This window comes from Harpia harpyja, chromosome 12 (genome assembly GCF_026419915.1).
Source record: "Harpia harpyja isolate bHarHar1 chromosome 12, bHarHar1 primary haplotype, whole genome shotgun sequence".
NCBI lineage: Eukaryota > Metazoa > Chordata > Aves > Accipitriformes > Accipitridae > Harpia > Harpia harpyja.
The window spans coordinates 12958527-12974129 of NC_068951.1; the positions used below are offsets into that span (position 1 = coordinate 12958527).

Consider the following 15603-nt stretch of genomic DNA (forward strand, 5'->3'; position numbering starts at 1 on the left):
TGGCATGAAGCTGGACCTTCACTGCTCCTTGTGCAGGCAGGGTGAGTGGTGGTGGGATGACCTGGGACATGACACAGCCAACGTTTCGGTGGGTGGGATCCAGCCTGGAGTTTCTGCCGTGCCCCACAGCCCTCCCTCCTTGTGAGCACCTTGAAAGGTGATGTTAGTGAGGAGTTGGGTTGAGCAAGACCATCTCCTGGCTTCACTTCTCTCCTGGTGTGATGCTCTTGGCCTCGACGGGAGGACACGCTGCCCTCTTGTTTGTCTTCCCAGCTACTGCAGTCCTGTTCCAGCTCTTTTTATAGCTCGGAAAGAAGTGCCTTGAGTTTGAGTTGTCTGAGAGGCCAAGCACACAGGGAGGAGTCGCAGCTAGAAATAGGGCTGCTCTCTGCTTATGCGTTCCAGTTTTATTATTTTTTTAGCTGAGATATCCAAGTTTGAAGAGTCCCACTGCCGCAAGTGCTGAGCTGGGAACCATGTCCTGCATTTTTCCACTCAGACTGGGTCTTCTTTCTCCTTTGCCTTATTCCCAGTGCCCTCACACCAGGCGTTGAGCCTCTGCAAGATGGCTTTCCCAGGGAATGAGGTCTTTCACTCCTGCCTGTATTTTCCATAACCCCCAGATTTCACGCCTCAGCGCGGCTGGTTTGGCAGAATAGCTCCGTGTGTGCTGGCAGTGTTGGCTGAAGCTGCAGAAATTAATAATGTCTGGGGGGTGGATAAATGATCAGGTATTTGCTAAAGCTGCTGGGTGGTAAGCGTAGAGCTCAGGCAAAAGATTCAGCAATTTCTGCCCACTGGGAGGGAAGCGAAGCTTCGTCTGCTCCATGGCCACAAATAAATGGGAGCAAAAAGGAGAGGACAGTTTGACAAAACCTGTGGTTTTCAGCCCCTTAAAATTAGCTGGGATTTTGGCTGCAGTGCAAAGCCAGGGCAGGGGTGCGGGCAGAGCTGCCCTGCTGCTGCCTGAGGGCTGGCACAGGCTCCCCTGGGCATCCCAGCAGATCTGCTCCTCTCTCCCACCCAAGAGGGGTATAATTAACTATATAACCTCTAGACTTCTCTGTTAATCCCTTAATACTTAGATACCATTTATGGACATGCCATGGCTGCAATCTCCCCCTCTGAGAGTTTTTATCATATGGGAACTGTTTTGGGTCCTTGCTGCCAGTTGTCTGCTGGCCCCCGCAGTTCTGTGTGTGTGCAAGCATCATTCAGGCAGCAGGGCTGCGTCAGCCAGGATGCGCTGATGTGACACCAATGCCTGCTGGGAATGGGACATACCTGGGAAAAAATCATCTGAGATCAAATCTGAACCAATTCTTTCTTTTAATCAGCCATCGTGTGGAAATGGCAATTAGCCAGACTGTCCCTGTTACATCGTTTATGATTTTAACCCTTTTTCCTGCCTTTCTGCCACATTCGCTAGCTCTGGGAGCAATTGCTCTCTAGTTTTCCAGCTTCTCTTCCCATCAGCAGGAAAAAGAGATTTTGCACATTGTGGAAGTGCTAAGAACTGCAGATTCGTATCAGGGGGGATGAAGTCTGCCAGCTCCTTTCTTCTGATGGTGAGCAAATTTTAGGTATCTGATCCCAGCACCTGCAAGAGACTGTTTCTCTCCAGCCTGCAACAAGCAGCGGTGTTTACTGCTCGGTGAAATAACCAACGTCCTGTGAGCAGTGTGCTAGCCTTGGCGAGAGCTTCTTATTCTTACCCTAGGTATTTCCATCTTTTCCAGTCCTAGAGGGTAAGAAGGACCAGTGCTCAGCTCCTTCCACGTGGCTGCCCCACATAACGACTGCAGCACCGCAGCAGCGATGCCTGGGCGGTCCCAGCAGCCTGGGTGCTCCTGTATGTAGATGTCTGCTTCTCACCTGCATTTTTCCTGGTGCTGGTGTTTAGCTGCAATATGCTTTTCTCACATGTAGCAGCATGGTGCAAATTCTCACCAATTCTCACCATGCGGGTTTCTGTTTCTCTGCCTCACCAGTGGGCACCTGTGTATGGCATGGGGGACTGGCCATGGCAGCTGGGCTGTGTTCAGGGCTCTCTGGGTTGTTTCTGATAATATCAAGTCAGTAGATTTCTAGCACAATCTTCTTTATTTATCAAAAAATGTAAAAAAAGTCCTGATTCCCCGAATGCCGTAGGAACACGGAGGTTCTTCTCCGCAGAAGTGCTGGGTGCAGCTCCTGCAGCCCTTCGGCTGGTGCCTCGCTCAGCTGTCATCCGCCTTTGCCCAGACAAGTCTGATCCCTGGGGTTTTTGTGTCCAAGAGGCTGGCTGTCACCCGCGGGCTTTCATGGGAGCCCTTGTCCCCACGTCACGCCGGCCAGCCCTGTCACCTTCCAGCAGCAGGATGCCGTGGGGGTGGTGAGGACCCAGTCCCCTGTGCTGGGCTGGCCTGGCAGTGTCTGACAACTGCTGAAGTGCTGAAAAAGAATGAAATTGGGTGTGTTTAGTAGGGTGTTTGCTTTTAAGTACTTGGAAAACTTCAGGGCTTTGCTGCACCAGCAGGACCCCTTGTTGCTGTCTCTGGGAGAGTGGGATTGAGTTGCTGCGTGTGGCTTGTGTGCTGACGTGAGTCCTGTATCACAGATGGGGGTGGGTGATGGTTTGGGAAGCGGTGCCTGCTTGCACTTCAGTTCCAGCTCAGCTGTCAATATGTAGCCAGGAGCACACATTTGTCTGTCAAGCTGATACCTCATTATTCTGGTGTCCTGTATGCACCTCTGCCAGCAATGCACGCTCAGCACCGAGCAGGCAGGAGGCGCTTGGCAGCGATAGCATTGCACATGCTCCAGATGCTGTGATTTTCTTTTGAGAGCAGAGATCTCCCTCTCAGATTATACCCTCTGATTTCCTGAAACAACATGGAGATACTGGGGCTGCCCTTCCCTCTGCCCTATTTAGCTCTGGCAGGGGCATCCTCGGGGTGCAGAGCCCTTCAGCTGGCCTGCCTCCCTGTCCTGCACTGGGCTGGGGCTGTGTTGCTGCCTGCAGCTGCAGTGTACAGGCAGGGCGGCGGTGTGCAGGCAGGGCTGTGTCCAGGGCTCCCTGCCCCCTGTAGCCATGGGAACAAGCACTGCATCCCTCCTAACTCCATCCTGCTGCGGAGGATGCATCATCCCGATCCCGGGGCCGGAGGAGGCAGAGAGCGGGGTGGTGGGTGCAGCCCCCCCGAGCCCAGCCTGTGTCCCTGTGGAATCAAGCATGGGTGAGCCGTGGGGCACCTGTGGCTCCCAGCATGGGGGCATCTCCTCCTGCCGCTGGAGAGGCTCCCGATGGAGCTACTTCTTGCAGTCTGTGCCCAGTCCAAGCGCCTCTCATCCATTTTCCCCATCCTGCCAGGAGGCACAGGTGTGTTCTCCACACCCGGCACTGGGTTTTACACTCTCAGTTCCTCTCCAGCCGCAGTGCTGGGGCTGACAGGAGCAGGACAGTGCAACCCTTCCTTCTTGGGCGGGTAAGCTGAAGGGCATGCTGGCACGCACTCCAGCCAGCAGTGTTTGTTTTCAAACAAGGAAAATGAGTAAGAACTAATATCTAGATCTCGGGATGAGATTTTGCAGCCTTTTGCACAAAATTGTGCCTGCAATTCCCCCATAGGTAAGCATCAGGCAGCAGTAACACATGAAATACAGTTTCCTTTATACACCAGGTTTTTTTCCACCTCGGGCTCCACCCTGTGTCCCAGCAGAGATCCCTGCTCAGGCTCTGCAGGCTCCCCAGGCACTTTCCACACCCAGCGAGCAGGCGGCACACCAGATGCTCGCAGCATGGCAAACTCATGGAGCTCCTTGCAGGGAGCATCACCTGCGGTGAGGAGCATCCGCAGACACAAGAGAGGTGTCGAACACAGGGAGTGTGTACCTCTGGTACTCTTAAAAGAGCACAAGAAAAGCTTGCACTCATGTACCAGAATGGAACTGGCTTATTTTCCAGTTACACATCCATCAGAGAACATCCCTTGTATCTCCTCTGTCCCATCCTGCTCCTCTGCACGAGGAGTGGACACCCCATCGCTGGGCACTGAGCTCCAGTTACAGCCAGCAGCGGCACATACAGCACACCAGCAGCGCATGGTTGCCTGGGCGCCGGGGAGAGCTGCTGGGGACTGGCGCTTGGGGACCGCAGTCATAGCTTAATGAAGCCGGATGCTCGTTTCTGAACTCCTGGGAGATCCTAGGGGGATGCATGCAGAGCTCCGTCCTGCTCCAGTGCCCACAGCCCTCTGTCGCCTTTGGTTTAGGTCCTATGTATTTATTAAGTATATGTAGGCTTAGGTTGTATGTATTTATTAAACCAGTATTTATTAATTATAAAGGTCAAACCTTCCCAGCGGCAGAGATTTGGACGCTGGGAGTGAGCTATTTCCTTGCTGGGGGAGAGGGGAGCAGGTTCAGCCACGGGGTGAAATCCTGGCACTGGTCACCCACTGCATGTGAGGGGATGCTGAGCAGTGAATGTTGGTTTTATCTGTCATTTGGACATCAGTTCATTTGCTCCACCATTTTCTCCCTGAACTGAAATGGGCACCTTGATCCCACTGGGTCTGGTGGGAGGGAGATGAGCCCGCTGCCCCTTTGCAAGACCACAGGCTGCAAACCCACAGCTCTTCAGAGCCCATGGCATGCTGACACTTCTGGGAAGCGACTCTCTGGGAGACAGGAAGGTGGACAGAGGTCTTGGCAGCTGAGTTGGGGGTTGAGAGAGCTGGAAAGTGACCTGCAACACCAAAGAAAGAGAAACCTCCGGGAGCACTCAGAGAAGGAGGTGGTGATGCTGTGAGCCAGCATCGCCCTCTTTGCTCCGACCTCTCTCTGCAACCGCGTGGCACTTAAATATGAATATACTCAGAGCTGGAAACTTTCCCGGGGCTGTAAATATGTTGCCTATTTCCTATAAATACTTTTGCTGCTGCCTGTTAGCTAGAGGCAGGCTCAGTGTCTGCAGCCCTCTGCGTCCTTTCAGCACTGCTTTGCAGACTGCAGGCAGGGCCTGGCAGGGGTCTGGCAGCCTCTGGCCCCATAGGGTGGGGTCCAGACGCAGGGAAAACATTTGCTGTGGCATTTCCCAACCTATTGCATCAGGTGGTTTCATTTCAGAGGAGTTCGTTCCTTGTTCGCTATGTAGGTGTGCTGAAGCTGTTAACATTTAGGGCTTGTTGTAGGTGCTGAGGTGTGCGTACACATTGCAAAGCTGCCAGGAGCGTCCGCTCAGCCCTGTTCTCCCCTGTCTTTTGGGTTCACGTGGAAATAAAGCTCAGGAGAAGGTGTGAGAAGGTCCTGGGCAGTGGGTGCGCAAATCTTGGCTGGGCATTGACCTGAAGCATCACGCACGCGGCATGCTACCGGGTCTGCAGGTCTCAATTCAAGGGACAAACGAAAGCAGATAATTAAAATGATTCCTCTCATGGGGCAATTTAAAGACCGCCTAAGGTAGACATTTGGAGACTACCAAAAGGATGGGCCTCCCTGCGCTTTGGGAGAGGGAGGAAGGCACCCATGGGCAGATGCTGAAGGTATTTTGGCACGGCTTCGTCTCCAGCCCCACAGGCACCAGCCGTGCTCCACGTGAACCTCCAGGTCCCCATACATGAAGCCTCCAGGCCAGAACTTAGGGGCTTCAAAAGGAAATGGGTGAGAGCTGTGTTTTATCGGCCATCTTCTGAATCATTGACACTGATCCAGATATGGAGGGGCTGCAAAGTGGAGAAGTGCAGACAAAGTTGGGGGCCGTTGATGGGGGTAAATGGCCCCATTGATGGGGACAGATGCTGGGAGCATTTATCCCCCCATAGACCTCTGGGGCTTACAAAGAGGTGGGTGACAGAGGAGCTCTGGGTGCTGGCAGCCCAAGGAGCAGTGAGGTGGCAAACATGGGAGTGGTAAGCACAGCACTGACGGTTTGATAGTGCAGTTGTGACCTTTGCTAACCCTATTTCCTTCTTCTGGGCATTTTGCTTATCTCGATGGTGTCAGCATTAGGCTCACAAGAAGGAAGCAACTAACTACAGCAGTGCATTGTGCATGTGTAAAGGAAGACCTCGGCTGGAGTCGAGAAGGGTTTCCAGATAACCTGCATGTACAGATGGGGCCGCAGGGGGGACAGAAGAGATCTGTGAGTGATGAGGAAGTGGTCACGTACACACTAGCTGAAGTTAAGTGTGCAGGTTTACATCCCATTGCCACGATTGTTATTGTGGCTGCTGAAGGCTGTCCTTTCGGATCGAAGACTTCAGGTGGTGCCTTCCCTGTCCATCACAGGATCATGGACTCACAGAGTGGTTTGGGTTGGAACGGACCTTCAAAGATGATCCAGTCCAACCCCCCTGCCATGGGCAGGGACATCTCCCAGTAGATCAGGTTGCTCAAAGCCCCATCCAACCTGACCTCAAACGCTTCCAGGGATGGGGCAGCCACAGCTTCTTGGGGAAACCTCTGCCAGTGTCTCACCACCCTCATCATACAACATTTCTTCCCTATGTCCAAGCTAACCCCACCCTGGTTCAGTTTAAAACCATTGCCCCTTGTCCTGTTGGTGCAGGCCCTGCTCAAAAGTCTCTCTTCCTCTTTCCTATAAGCCTCCTTTAAGTACCGAGCAGCCGCAGTAAGGTCTCCCCGGAGCCGTCTCTTCTCCAGGCTGCACAGCCCCAACTCCCTCAGCCTTTCTCCATAGCAGAGGTGTCCCATCCCTTGGACCATTTTGGTGACCTCCTCTGGACCCGCTCTAGCAGGTCCACGTGTGTCTTGTGCTGAGGACCCCAGAGCTGGTCACAGTGCTCCGGGGGGTTCTGAGGAGAGCGGAGCAGAGGGGGAGCATCCCCTCCCTCGACCTGCTGGCCATGCTGCTGGTGATGCAGCCCAGGAGCCGCTTGGCTTTCTGGGCTGCAAGCCCACATTGCCAGCTCATGTCCCATTTTCCGCCCACTAGTATCCCCCAATCCTTTTCCACAGGGTGCTCTCCATCCACCCATCCATCCATCTCCCAGTCTGTGGATTGCCCTGGCCCAGGTGCAGGACCTTGCCCTTGGCCTGGTTGAACTTCATGAGGTTTACATGGACCCACTCCTCCAGCCTGTCCAGGTCCCTCTGGATGCCACCCCTTCCCTCCAGCGTATCGAGTGCACCACTCAGCTGTGTGTCATCCTTTCTATGGCTTCCTAGCCCTCCACGCCAGGTGGGGAACAGGAGTTTCTTCTGCTCCAGGTTTGGATGGGAGGATCGGCCTGGCTCCTTGCAATATCAGCAGGAGGGTGAAGCAGCGAGTGGGGAGGATGCTGCTTTATCCCGTGTCTCTCTTTCCCTCTTGCATTTTTAAGTCTGTTGGCTTTAAAGAGCTGCTCACTGAGCTCCTGCCAACCTTGGACTGGCCCCATCCACAGGCACTGTCTGAGCAATGTTACATGAGGCTCATGCAGTTGCTGTAACACCAATGGTTATAGATTGAAAAAGGAGCTAAAAATAACAAACGATCAATAATGGCAGCATGAACCCCGGCTTTTTTTTTTTTTTTTTTTTAAGAAAATCTGTATATTGACAACACAACAAAGCAGCTTCCTGTAAAGGCAGGAGGGATAATGGAGCCGGGCTCCCTGCCCGGGCCTGGGGCTGACAGCGGTGCCGGCTTCGCCCACGCCTGTCGGTCCCAGCTTTGCCCATGGCCGTTGGTCCTGCAGGGATTGTGTGGTTCTGCACCCTGAGAGCCCTGCATTTATCTTTTGCTTGGGGTGATGTGGAAGGGCAGCACTCCTCCCCAACTCCCTATGCTGGTCCAGCCCATGGCGAGGAGCTGTGGGAGCTCAGCACCCACTGAAATAACCCCCTCACTGGCAGCCCTGGGCTGCCCACTCCTGCCCATGCTGCCTGCTCCGTGCCAGTGCAAGCCTTCAGTGCGGCTGTCAGCCCTGGACCCGTGCCCACTTCAGACTGATCTGCTTTTTCCTCTCGCTTTCACATGCCCAGGAAACTGCGGCATTACAAGGATTTGAAAATGGCCTTGAGCTTTTTAAGCACTGCTCCGGAGCGGATATTTTTCCTAAATCAAGATTTGCAAAGGTATTTGGGCATTAGTTGGCCAGGGGGATTTCCAGAAGTATCGGAGCACCCAAAGACCCTTTAAATCTGCCTCCTCTGCGAGTGCAGATTTGGTACTGAAAAGCAGCTGGTTCACCAAGACTGTGATGATTGGGGGATTTTTTTTTTACATCAGCATTGTTAGTGTAAGGGGTTTCTGAAGGTTGTTGGTTGCTGGATCCCTTCTGAAAATCACAGTGGTGTGGGATCAGCCCGGAGGGCTTTGGCTATATTGTGTCTGAGTCCAGAGAAACTCATCACACCTTCAGCTTCCACCAGCACAGCTGCTCCATTGCTGTATCCCACATAACCCATGGTGTGAGGCTGGCTGTGGGGAGGGTGCTGCTGCGCGAGGTGCCTGGGGCAGGTCTTGGCTCTGTCTCGGAAGGTCGTGGAGCAGCGCAGTGGATCGGTCAGGAAAGCTGTTCTGCGTTACAACGCTCTAACCTCCTAGGTCAGTGGAAAATAAAAGCCATTGCCACAAGCAGCAATGGTGAGGTGGGTTTTTCCTCTCAATCACACCATTAAAAATACACCCCGTTGCCTGGCATTCACTCCCTTCTTGTAAAAAGCAAAACTCAGTGCACAGCCAGCAATGCTCACCCAGCTCTGTGGACCCGAAATGAACCCCAGCCTAACAAGTCCTTGAAGGCACATCCCCCAAGCGAGTGCTCCAGATCTGGAGAGATGCTGAAAAGAGCTGAAACCTGTAAGATAGGAAATAAATAGTTTTCCAAGCGCTCAGTGGTTTTCCCAATGAACCTGCTACTCTGCTTTATACCTAGAGCTCTGAAATCCTGGGATGCTGGAGATCCTGTATCAGAAAGATGCTCCAGCAGCCTCTTGCATGGTTAAGCCATGGGGCAGGACTAGTTTACTGTGAGCTAAGAGAGCTGCTCTGGGGAGGTGGATTTAAACTGCTCCTGTACTGGAGCAGCTGGGAAAAAATGCTGTTCCCTGAGGAAAACAAATTTAAGAGACTATGAATCCAAGGGGTGGTTTGAGATCGAGGCTCCTGTTTGGTTCCTTCCCTTGGGGAAGACTTGGAAAACACAGAGAGATCAAGAAGGAGCAACAGATATTATTAGTCATCCAGGAGGGAGGCGGCTGCAGGGGAAGAGAGTTTAAAAGGCTTTGGAGTATTTTTAGACCCAGTAAAATGAACAGTAAGGTGGGGAAAAAAGAGAGAAGGAGACCTTTGAGAGAGGTAAATGCTTCATGGAGCAGAGTGGCCCGGGCTTTCCACTCCATCCCGTCCCCTGTCCCAAGCATCAGCTCAGGCAGAGATTTTCTCAAACAGAAGTAGGGGGTGTAAAACCAATACAAGAAAATTCCTTCTAGATCATTACCCAACAAACCTCGTCAAGCTGGCTGTAATGACAAAAGGCCACATTTGCCGAGACATTTTAGCCCTAATTCCCTTCATTTTAATGGGAGTCGGTTGCTGAAATTGAGTTTAAAAGCTGCTTACGGAGCCTCCAGTGGGCTCGGGGAAGATGCTGAATGTCTCTTACTCCTTCGTCCATTGCAGTATGAACCGCACGTACCATCCCGGCAGCTCACAGGAGAATAATGGAGCTGCAGGAGGATGGACGGTGTTTCCAGGGCGGTATAAAGAATCTCAGAGCGCAGCACTGAAGAAGGTTAAATAGAGCTGGGGGCAGAGGAGGGGGCTCTCCACCTCTCTGGATCAGCTGCATCATCAGGAGGATGATGAAGGCACTCGGGAGACAGGGTGAAGTGAGGGGCTGCCTCCCCCCGGTTCTCCAGGGAAGCAGCCCTTGCTTTGCCTTCCCTGTTCCCTGCTGGGAAAGGTCCCTTCCTACACCCCGAGCTGGAGGGGTTGGAGGAGGCAGCACCCTTGATGCCCTGGGGTTTTTCAGCAGCACCTTCAGCTCATCCCCAGCATTCCCCCACCACGGCCTTCATTCACAAGGTAATTCCCTTCATCCCAACTGGAGTGCATCTGCTCCGGAGAGGCTTGCTAGGGCTGGTCCTCTGCAAGCTCATCCCGAATTGCTGGGATGGGATGCAGGACCCTGGGATGAAGTGTGTGGGTTTGCACACCCGACGGGGATGCTCAATATATCCCACCTCGCTCCTGCTGCGGTGGCAGGGCGATTGAGAGCAAGTTCACTTCTTGCACAGCCTTTGGTGGATTTGTGCAAGTGAGTTAAGTATAATATGTATATATTTGTATCTATAGCAGTTGAAGGAAACTGGAAGCAGAGCCGATTCTCCTGCAGCTGCAGAGAGCCAGCAGGTCAGCGCCCTGGCATCTTTACAGGAGCCCCTGGGAATAACCCAGGAGCACCATGTGGGGCAGGAGCAGCTCTCATGTGCCAGCACCAGCGTTTCTCCACGGCGGTGCCGTGAACCACAGCAGGGAACTCCCCTGGACTCGGTAAAGCAAGAAGGAAATTCCTTTTGCTCCAATGCATCCCTGTAGCAGTGGGATTTGTCCCCACAGGTCACACTGGCCCCTCCTGAGCCCCGGCGTGGTCGTGTGCACTGCCGTCCGCATGCCCTGCTCGGTACTTTCAGCTTGGGGAACACAGTTTTGCTTGCCACTGGGGAATTTGGGTTTCCCTTTGCTCCAGGGACCCTCCCGAAATCACCTTTAAATTAATTTTCAGGTTTTCTTCTGGAGCTGCCTTGGCTCTTAGTTTTGCCCTCTAGCTGATGACCCCCCCTTGCTGTGAAGCCGGCTGGACTTGGAGCTCTCTCCCTTTTCCCCAAGGGCTTCCTGGTGGCCTCCAGAATCTGGGCTTTGCCAGCTGGAGTGGCTCAGCCATGAGGAACCATGCAGCAGCTGTGGCCGTGCCGGACACTTGCATGTCCCAGCTCTGCAGCATCCATAGGAGACCATCAGTAACAGCAATAACCATCTTCTCTCTGAACTGGCTTTAGCACCAGCTGAGATGTTTGGTTTAGGGGTGAGCTTGCGTGAAAGCTTGATTTTGAAAAATAAGGCTAATGATGATGAGCTGACTTAATTTATGGGATTAAGGACAGATGTTGGGAGCACAAAGCCTGTATGTGGGAGCTGGGCAGCTTGGCCTGGCTGCACATGAGTTTCCATGATATTACAGGGTTTCACCACTAAATATGGCTAAAGGATGGATCCTGCATATTATTTTACAAGCTATGGTGGCATCGTAGGAAAAGCCACATCCGTCCAATGCATGTGCTGGGGGGGATTCGGTTTTGCTCCTGAGGATGCTCTTTGGTTTTGGCTGTGCCTTGCAGGGTGTGCTCTTTGCCTTAGACCTGCTTTAAGGTCTCTTCATGGAAATGAGGCATTAAAACCTGATGGCCAAGTGCTAATTGCAGGGCTGCGGCCTCTGGAGGCTGTGACTTCTTGGTGCCTCTGGAGATGGTGCTCTGGGAAGCGTGGACAGCATCTGCAGGACATCCAGGGACAGCAAGGCAGCAGCGGTTGCAACGTTGGGTTCAGAGCAATGCTAAACCCAACTAAGGGTGGATTAATTAATTCCAGAATCCCATTAAGCCAGGGAGAACACCAGGCTGGGGGCTGGGCTGCACAGTGAGGACCCAAGCTCCCACTTCCCATGCAGAGAGCACAGCTGGGAATTGCTCGCCAAGGGGCTTTCACTGTGGGGAGGACGCAAACCCCGTTGCCCCTTCCCAGCCACAGTGCTCAATTCTGGGTTTGTCCCCTCTGCTTTCGGGGCCTGGGCGCCCTGTCCCAGGGATGCCGGGGCTGGTGCCATGCCTCTCGTGGCTGGGGTGGCAGAGACCATTCCTGCCACGCACACGTGCTGTCATGCCTGTTGTGATAGGGGCAGGTATCTGTGAAGGGAGCAGGCACCTGCAATCGGGGCAGGTACCCACCCCCGGAGCGCTGCCTCCTGCTCACCCCCAGGCTCAGAGCAGGGACCAGACTCTGCTCCCAGAGGAATTTGGCTGCTGCTTGAAGCCATCCGATCCAGGAAAACACATTTGGTCCAGCAAAAAAACAACTAGCTGTGTACCTGCAGTGCTGCCGAGCGGTGCATCCATCTGTCTCTCTGACCCAGGAATCACAGTGGAGGCTTTAACGGCCACCTGAGGAAAACACAACCTGGGTCTTGACCCTAAAAGCTGCCCCCCCCCCAGGGATGAATTGGGTGGGGTGGGTGGGTGCAGAGCTGGGTGCTGGCAGGTCGCCGGGGTGGCGGTGCTCTGTCGCCACAGGGATGGGGGATCCCGTTATCTTATTAAGAGCGGCCAAGTCACCATCCCGCAGTAAGTGGCTGAGCCGTGACTAGACTGTAGTAATCCTGGGGGATTAGCGTGTTTGGCCAGGGCCAGCACCACAGGAGCATTTTTTTCTTAGGGCCATGAAGCTTCTCCTCTGCCTTCAGCTGAGGGGCAGCTGCGATGCTTTTCCTCCTCCCTGCTTTGGGTTTGCTTTTAGGGGATCCCAGGAGAATAGAAGAATTGTTTGGGTTTCTTTCATGCCTCCCATCGGAAGATGCTAAAGTGCTTCTTGAGCACTGGCAGGAGCTGGGGAAAAAACAAAATACTCCTTGCCTGGGTGTTTGCCTGTCCCACGGTAGGATGGCAATCCCCACTCGGCCCGAGGGTGGTGGGCTGAGGCCGGGCGACTCGTTAAACCACGCCAGTTTAATTGCTTTTGTTGTTAGAACCGAGATTGCGGCAGCCGAGTGGGCTCCTGGGCGAGGGAAACCCTGTGCGGATCAGCGGCCAGACCCTCAGGTGTCGCTTCCCCCCCCAGGCACAAAGATGGTGCAGGAGGGGGGGCGGGCAGGGGGTGGGGCAGAGGGGTGCAGGTGGGGCAGGACATTCGGGCAGGGGGTCGGGCAGGCTGCTCCGGGGGGTGCGGCGCCCACCTCCCGCCCTGCCTCCGGGCATCCTCTACTCCTCCGCCTCGCCGCTGCCCCGAAAGCACCCGGCGGGCTGCGGGCGGGCGCCGCGGCGGGGCGCTCCCGGGTGGGTGGTGGCGTGCCGGTCCCCCCCCGCCTCCCCTCACGCGCGCGCCCACCCCCGCGCGCGCCTCCGCGGGGCTCCTTTGTTACTCCGGCGGAGCGCCGCGGCCGCCCCCCGCCCCCTCCCCCGCCCCTGGCGGGAGCGCGGCCGTGCGCGGGTGCGCGCGCCCCCCACCCCACCCCGCTCCGCCGCCGCCGCCCGGCAGAACCTTCCAGCGCCGCCGCCCTGCGGGGCCGCCGCCATGGGCGCTGCTGCGCCGCGCTGAGTCCGCACCCAGCGCCCACGGGGGCCGGAGCCGCGGCCGCCCTTCCGCCATGGAGCTGGGCAAGGTGGTAAGTGCGCGGCCCCGGGGACCCCCGCACCGCCACCCCCCCACACCCCGGGGACCCCTCCTCCGGGAGACCCCTGCAGCCGTCCGTGTTCCCCCCCCCAGCACCTCGGCAGGGCACGGCATCCAGGTTTATTCCTGGAATCGGGGTTTGCATCCAGCGAAACTCCTTCCCGGGGAAGTTTGTAAGCCCTCAGGTATCGGTGTCTCCGGGTGTAAAACCCGGGGGAACCCGAGGGTGGGTTTGGGGTGGCAGCGGGAGCCGCGCGCCCTCTCCTTCGGCTATCAGGGGGCTCGTCCTCGCGGTTAAAGCTGACACCCCACCCCACCCCGCCCCGTGCTGCTGCAGCCTGGGCCGGGGGTCGCTCCCACCCACACCTTTAACTTGCTTTCCCCCCGGTCCTCGACTCGGCTGGGTTCAGGTGGTGCCACGAGCACCCGCGTCCCCATGTCCCTGCGTTTCCACACACGGTGCTGCTGTCACAGCCCCTTAGGTCCATGGGAGCAGCCCCTCACCCGGACGTTAGGGATGGAAACAAGTTTGGGGTGAAAAGTGGGGTTTTGGGGTCCGTTCCCGCAGGGAGGCATGGTCGTCCCCTGCACTGCTTACCTGGGAAGAGGGATTTTGCTTTTCACGGTGTTCCAGCAGAGCCGGGTTAGGGACAGGGAAGGACCCTTGGGTGCAGCGGAGAGCCCATGTGGTGCTGGCTGTTTTCAGCTCCGTTGCAGGATCCAGACCTCCTGGAGGGATAACGGGCGAAGGACGCCCCATCCTGCTCGCGGGAGCTGCTGCTTGCTCGGCGGTAGGCGTTGCTTGGAAGGATTTCCACGAAAGCTACCTTGGCACCATGGGGCTCCACATCCCTGGGGCTTCCCGGCTCCACAGAATTCGGGAGCATCCCGCTCAGATGATACGCACCCCGGGTATTCCTGCAGGGGTAAAACTTCCCAAGGAAGGTCGGTCCTGGGATGGCAGCTGATCACCGAAATGAGTGTCCAGAAATGAGCGCCTGGTGTCTGCTCTCTGCATCCTCCAGCCTCGCTCCTTTATTTCCTCCTGTTCCAAAAAATGCCCAAATATTTGCATTTACTGGGAAGCAAAAGACTCCAGTTGGGACTACTGGGGATGTTTTAGGAATGTTTGAAAGTGGTGGAAGACCGTCCTGAACCACCGACCCTGGAGAACACGCCGTCCTCCCTCCCCAGATGGAAGTCACTGCTGCTGGAAGAGATTATTTTTGCATAAAATCCCCACTTAAAATTAAAAGCCTGGCTAACAGGGCTCCGGGCCATGACCGAGCCAGCTGGGCAATGGGGGGCACGAGTGATGGAGTGCCCATATCAGTAATTAAGCGAGAAGAGTAACGAGTGTTTTTCATGGGGAGCAGCTGCGGAGGGGTACAGGGGTCCTGGGGAGCCTCCTGGTTTTCTACCTCTGCTCGGATCCAGCCACCCGTGATAGGGTCTGGTTGTGCTGTGGGGTCTCCGGCTGCGGTGGATCAGAAGTGCCCGGCAACGGGAGCCAGGGCCTGTGCTGGAGGTGACCAAAGCACTCCCCAAGCTCTTCTGCAGCCTAGGTTGACTTCTCTTTTGACTGTTATTTCAGCTGGAGGCTTCAAAGGGATCTGAGTTTTACAGTGTCAACTTCCCTGATGGTTGTTGGTGAGGTTTGGCTTCTTCTGTAGCCTCGCTTTTTGCCAGCTGTTCTGCCCAAAATAAGTTTTCTCCCTGTCTTGTTTTTTTCCAAAGGTTTATCTGTGTATTGGAAAAGTCCGTATTCCTTAAACTGGATTTAAAAAGCACATGTCCAAGTAATTAATCTGCATAAATTGTTTATGGCACTGAAAAAATCCAGTGGCCCAACTCTTTGGGTGCTGGTCCCCTGATGGTGAGCAGTGATGTGTTCAACGTAGCAAGCTCTCATCCCTGGCGTTGGTGGAACCAAACCCTTCCAGCCAGTGGCGATCAGCCCAGCTCCCCCTTCCTGGCATCGGAGGTCTCACTTGAGTCCTTGGGACCCACCACAAGTCAGCTGGGTGGTTGTCTTCGTTCTTACCCTTTGCTTGCCTCGAAGGTGGAGGAGCGATTGGATTGCACTGTCTCATCCCGCCCCAGCTCTCGTGATGGTGTTGAACTTGTTATTTTTGCTGGAGGCTCTGGAAAGGCCAGGAGGAGCAGTGGGTTAAGTCCTTGCACATGCAGCTCATGGGCACATCACCCTGTGGATCCCAACCTCTGCCTTA

General features: G+C 55.1%; 1 protein-coding gene across 3 annotated transcripts in view; it reads left to right on the forward strand.

Moving 5' to 3' along the window:
- HIP1 (huntingtin interacting protein 1) overlaps positions 1 to 15603 on the forward strand; it is a 50279-nt gene that overhangs the window by 10369 nt on the left and 24307 nt on the right. The window contains exon 1 of one of the 3 annotated variants that reach the window (XM_052803354.1): positions 13226 to 13364. The exons of the other annotated variants lie outside the window; for them this stretch is intronic. Coding sequence (XP_052659314.1) covers positions 13347 to 13364 — 18 coding nt within the window. The 5' untranslated portion in view covers positions 13226 to 13346. Of the gene's footprint in view, positions 1 to 13225; positions 13365 to 15603 lie in introns of those variants that run through there. 3 annotated transcript variants of the gene reach the window in all.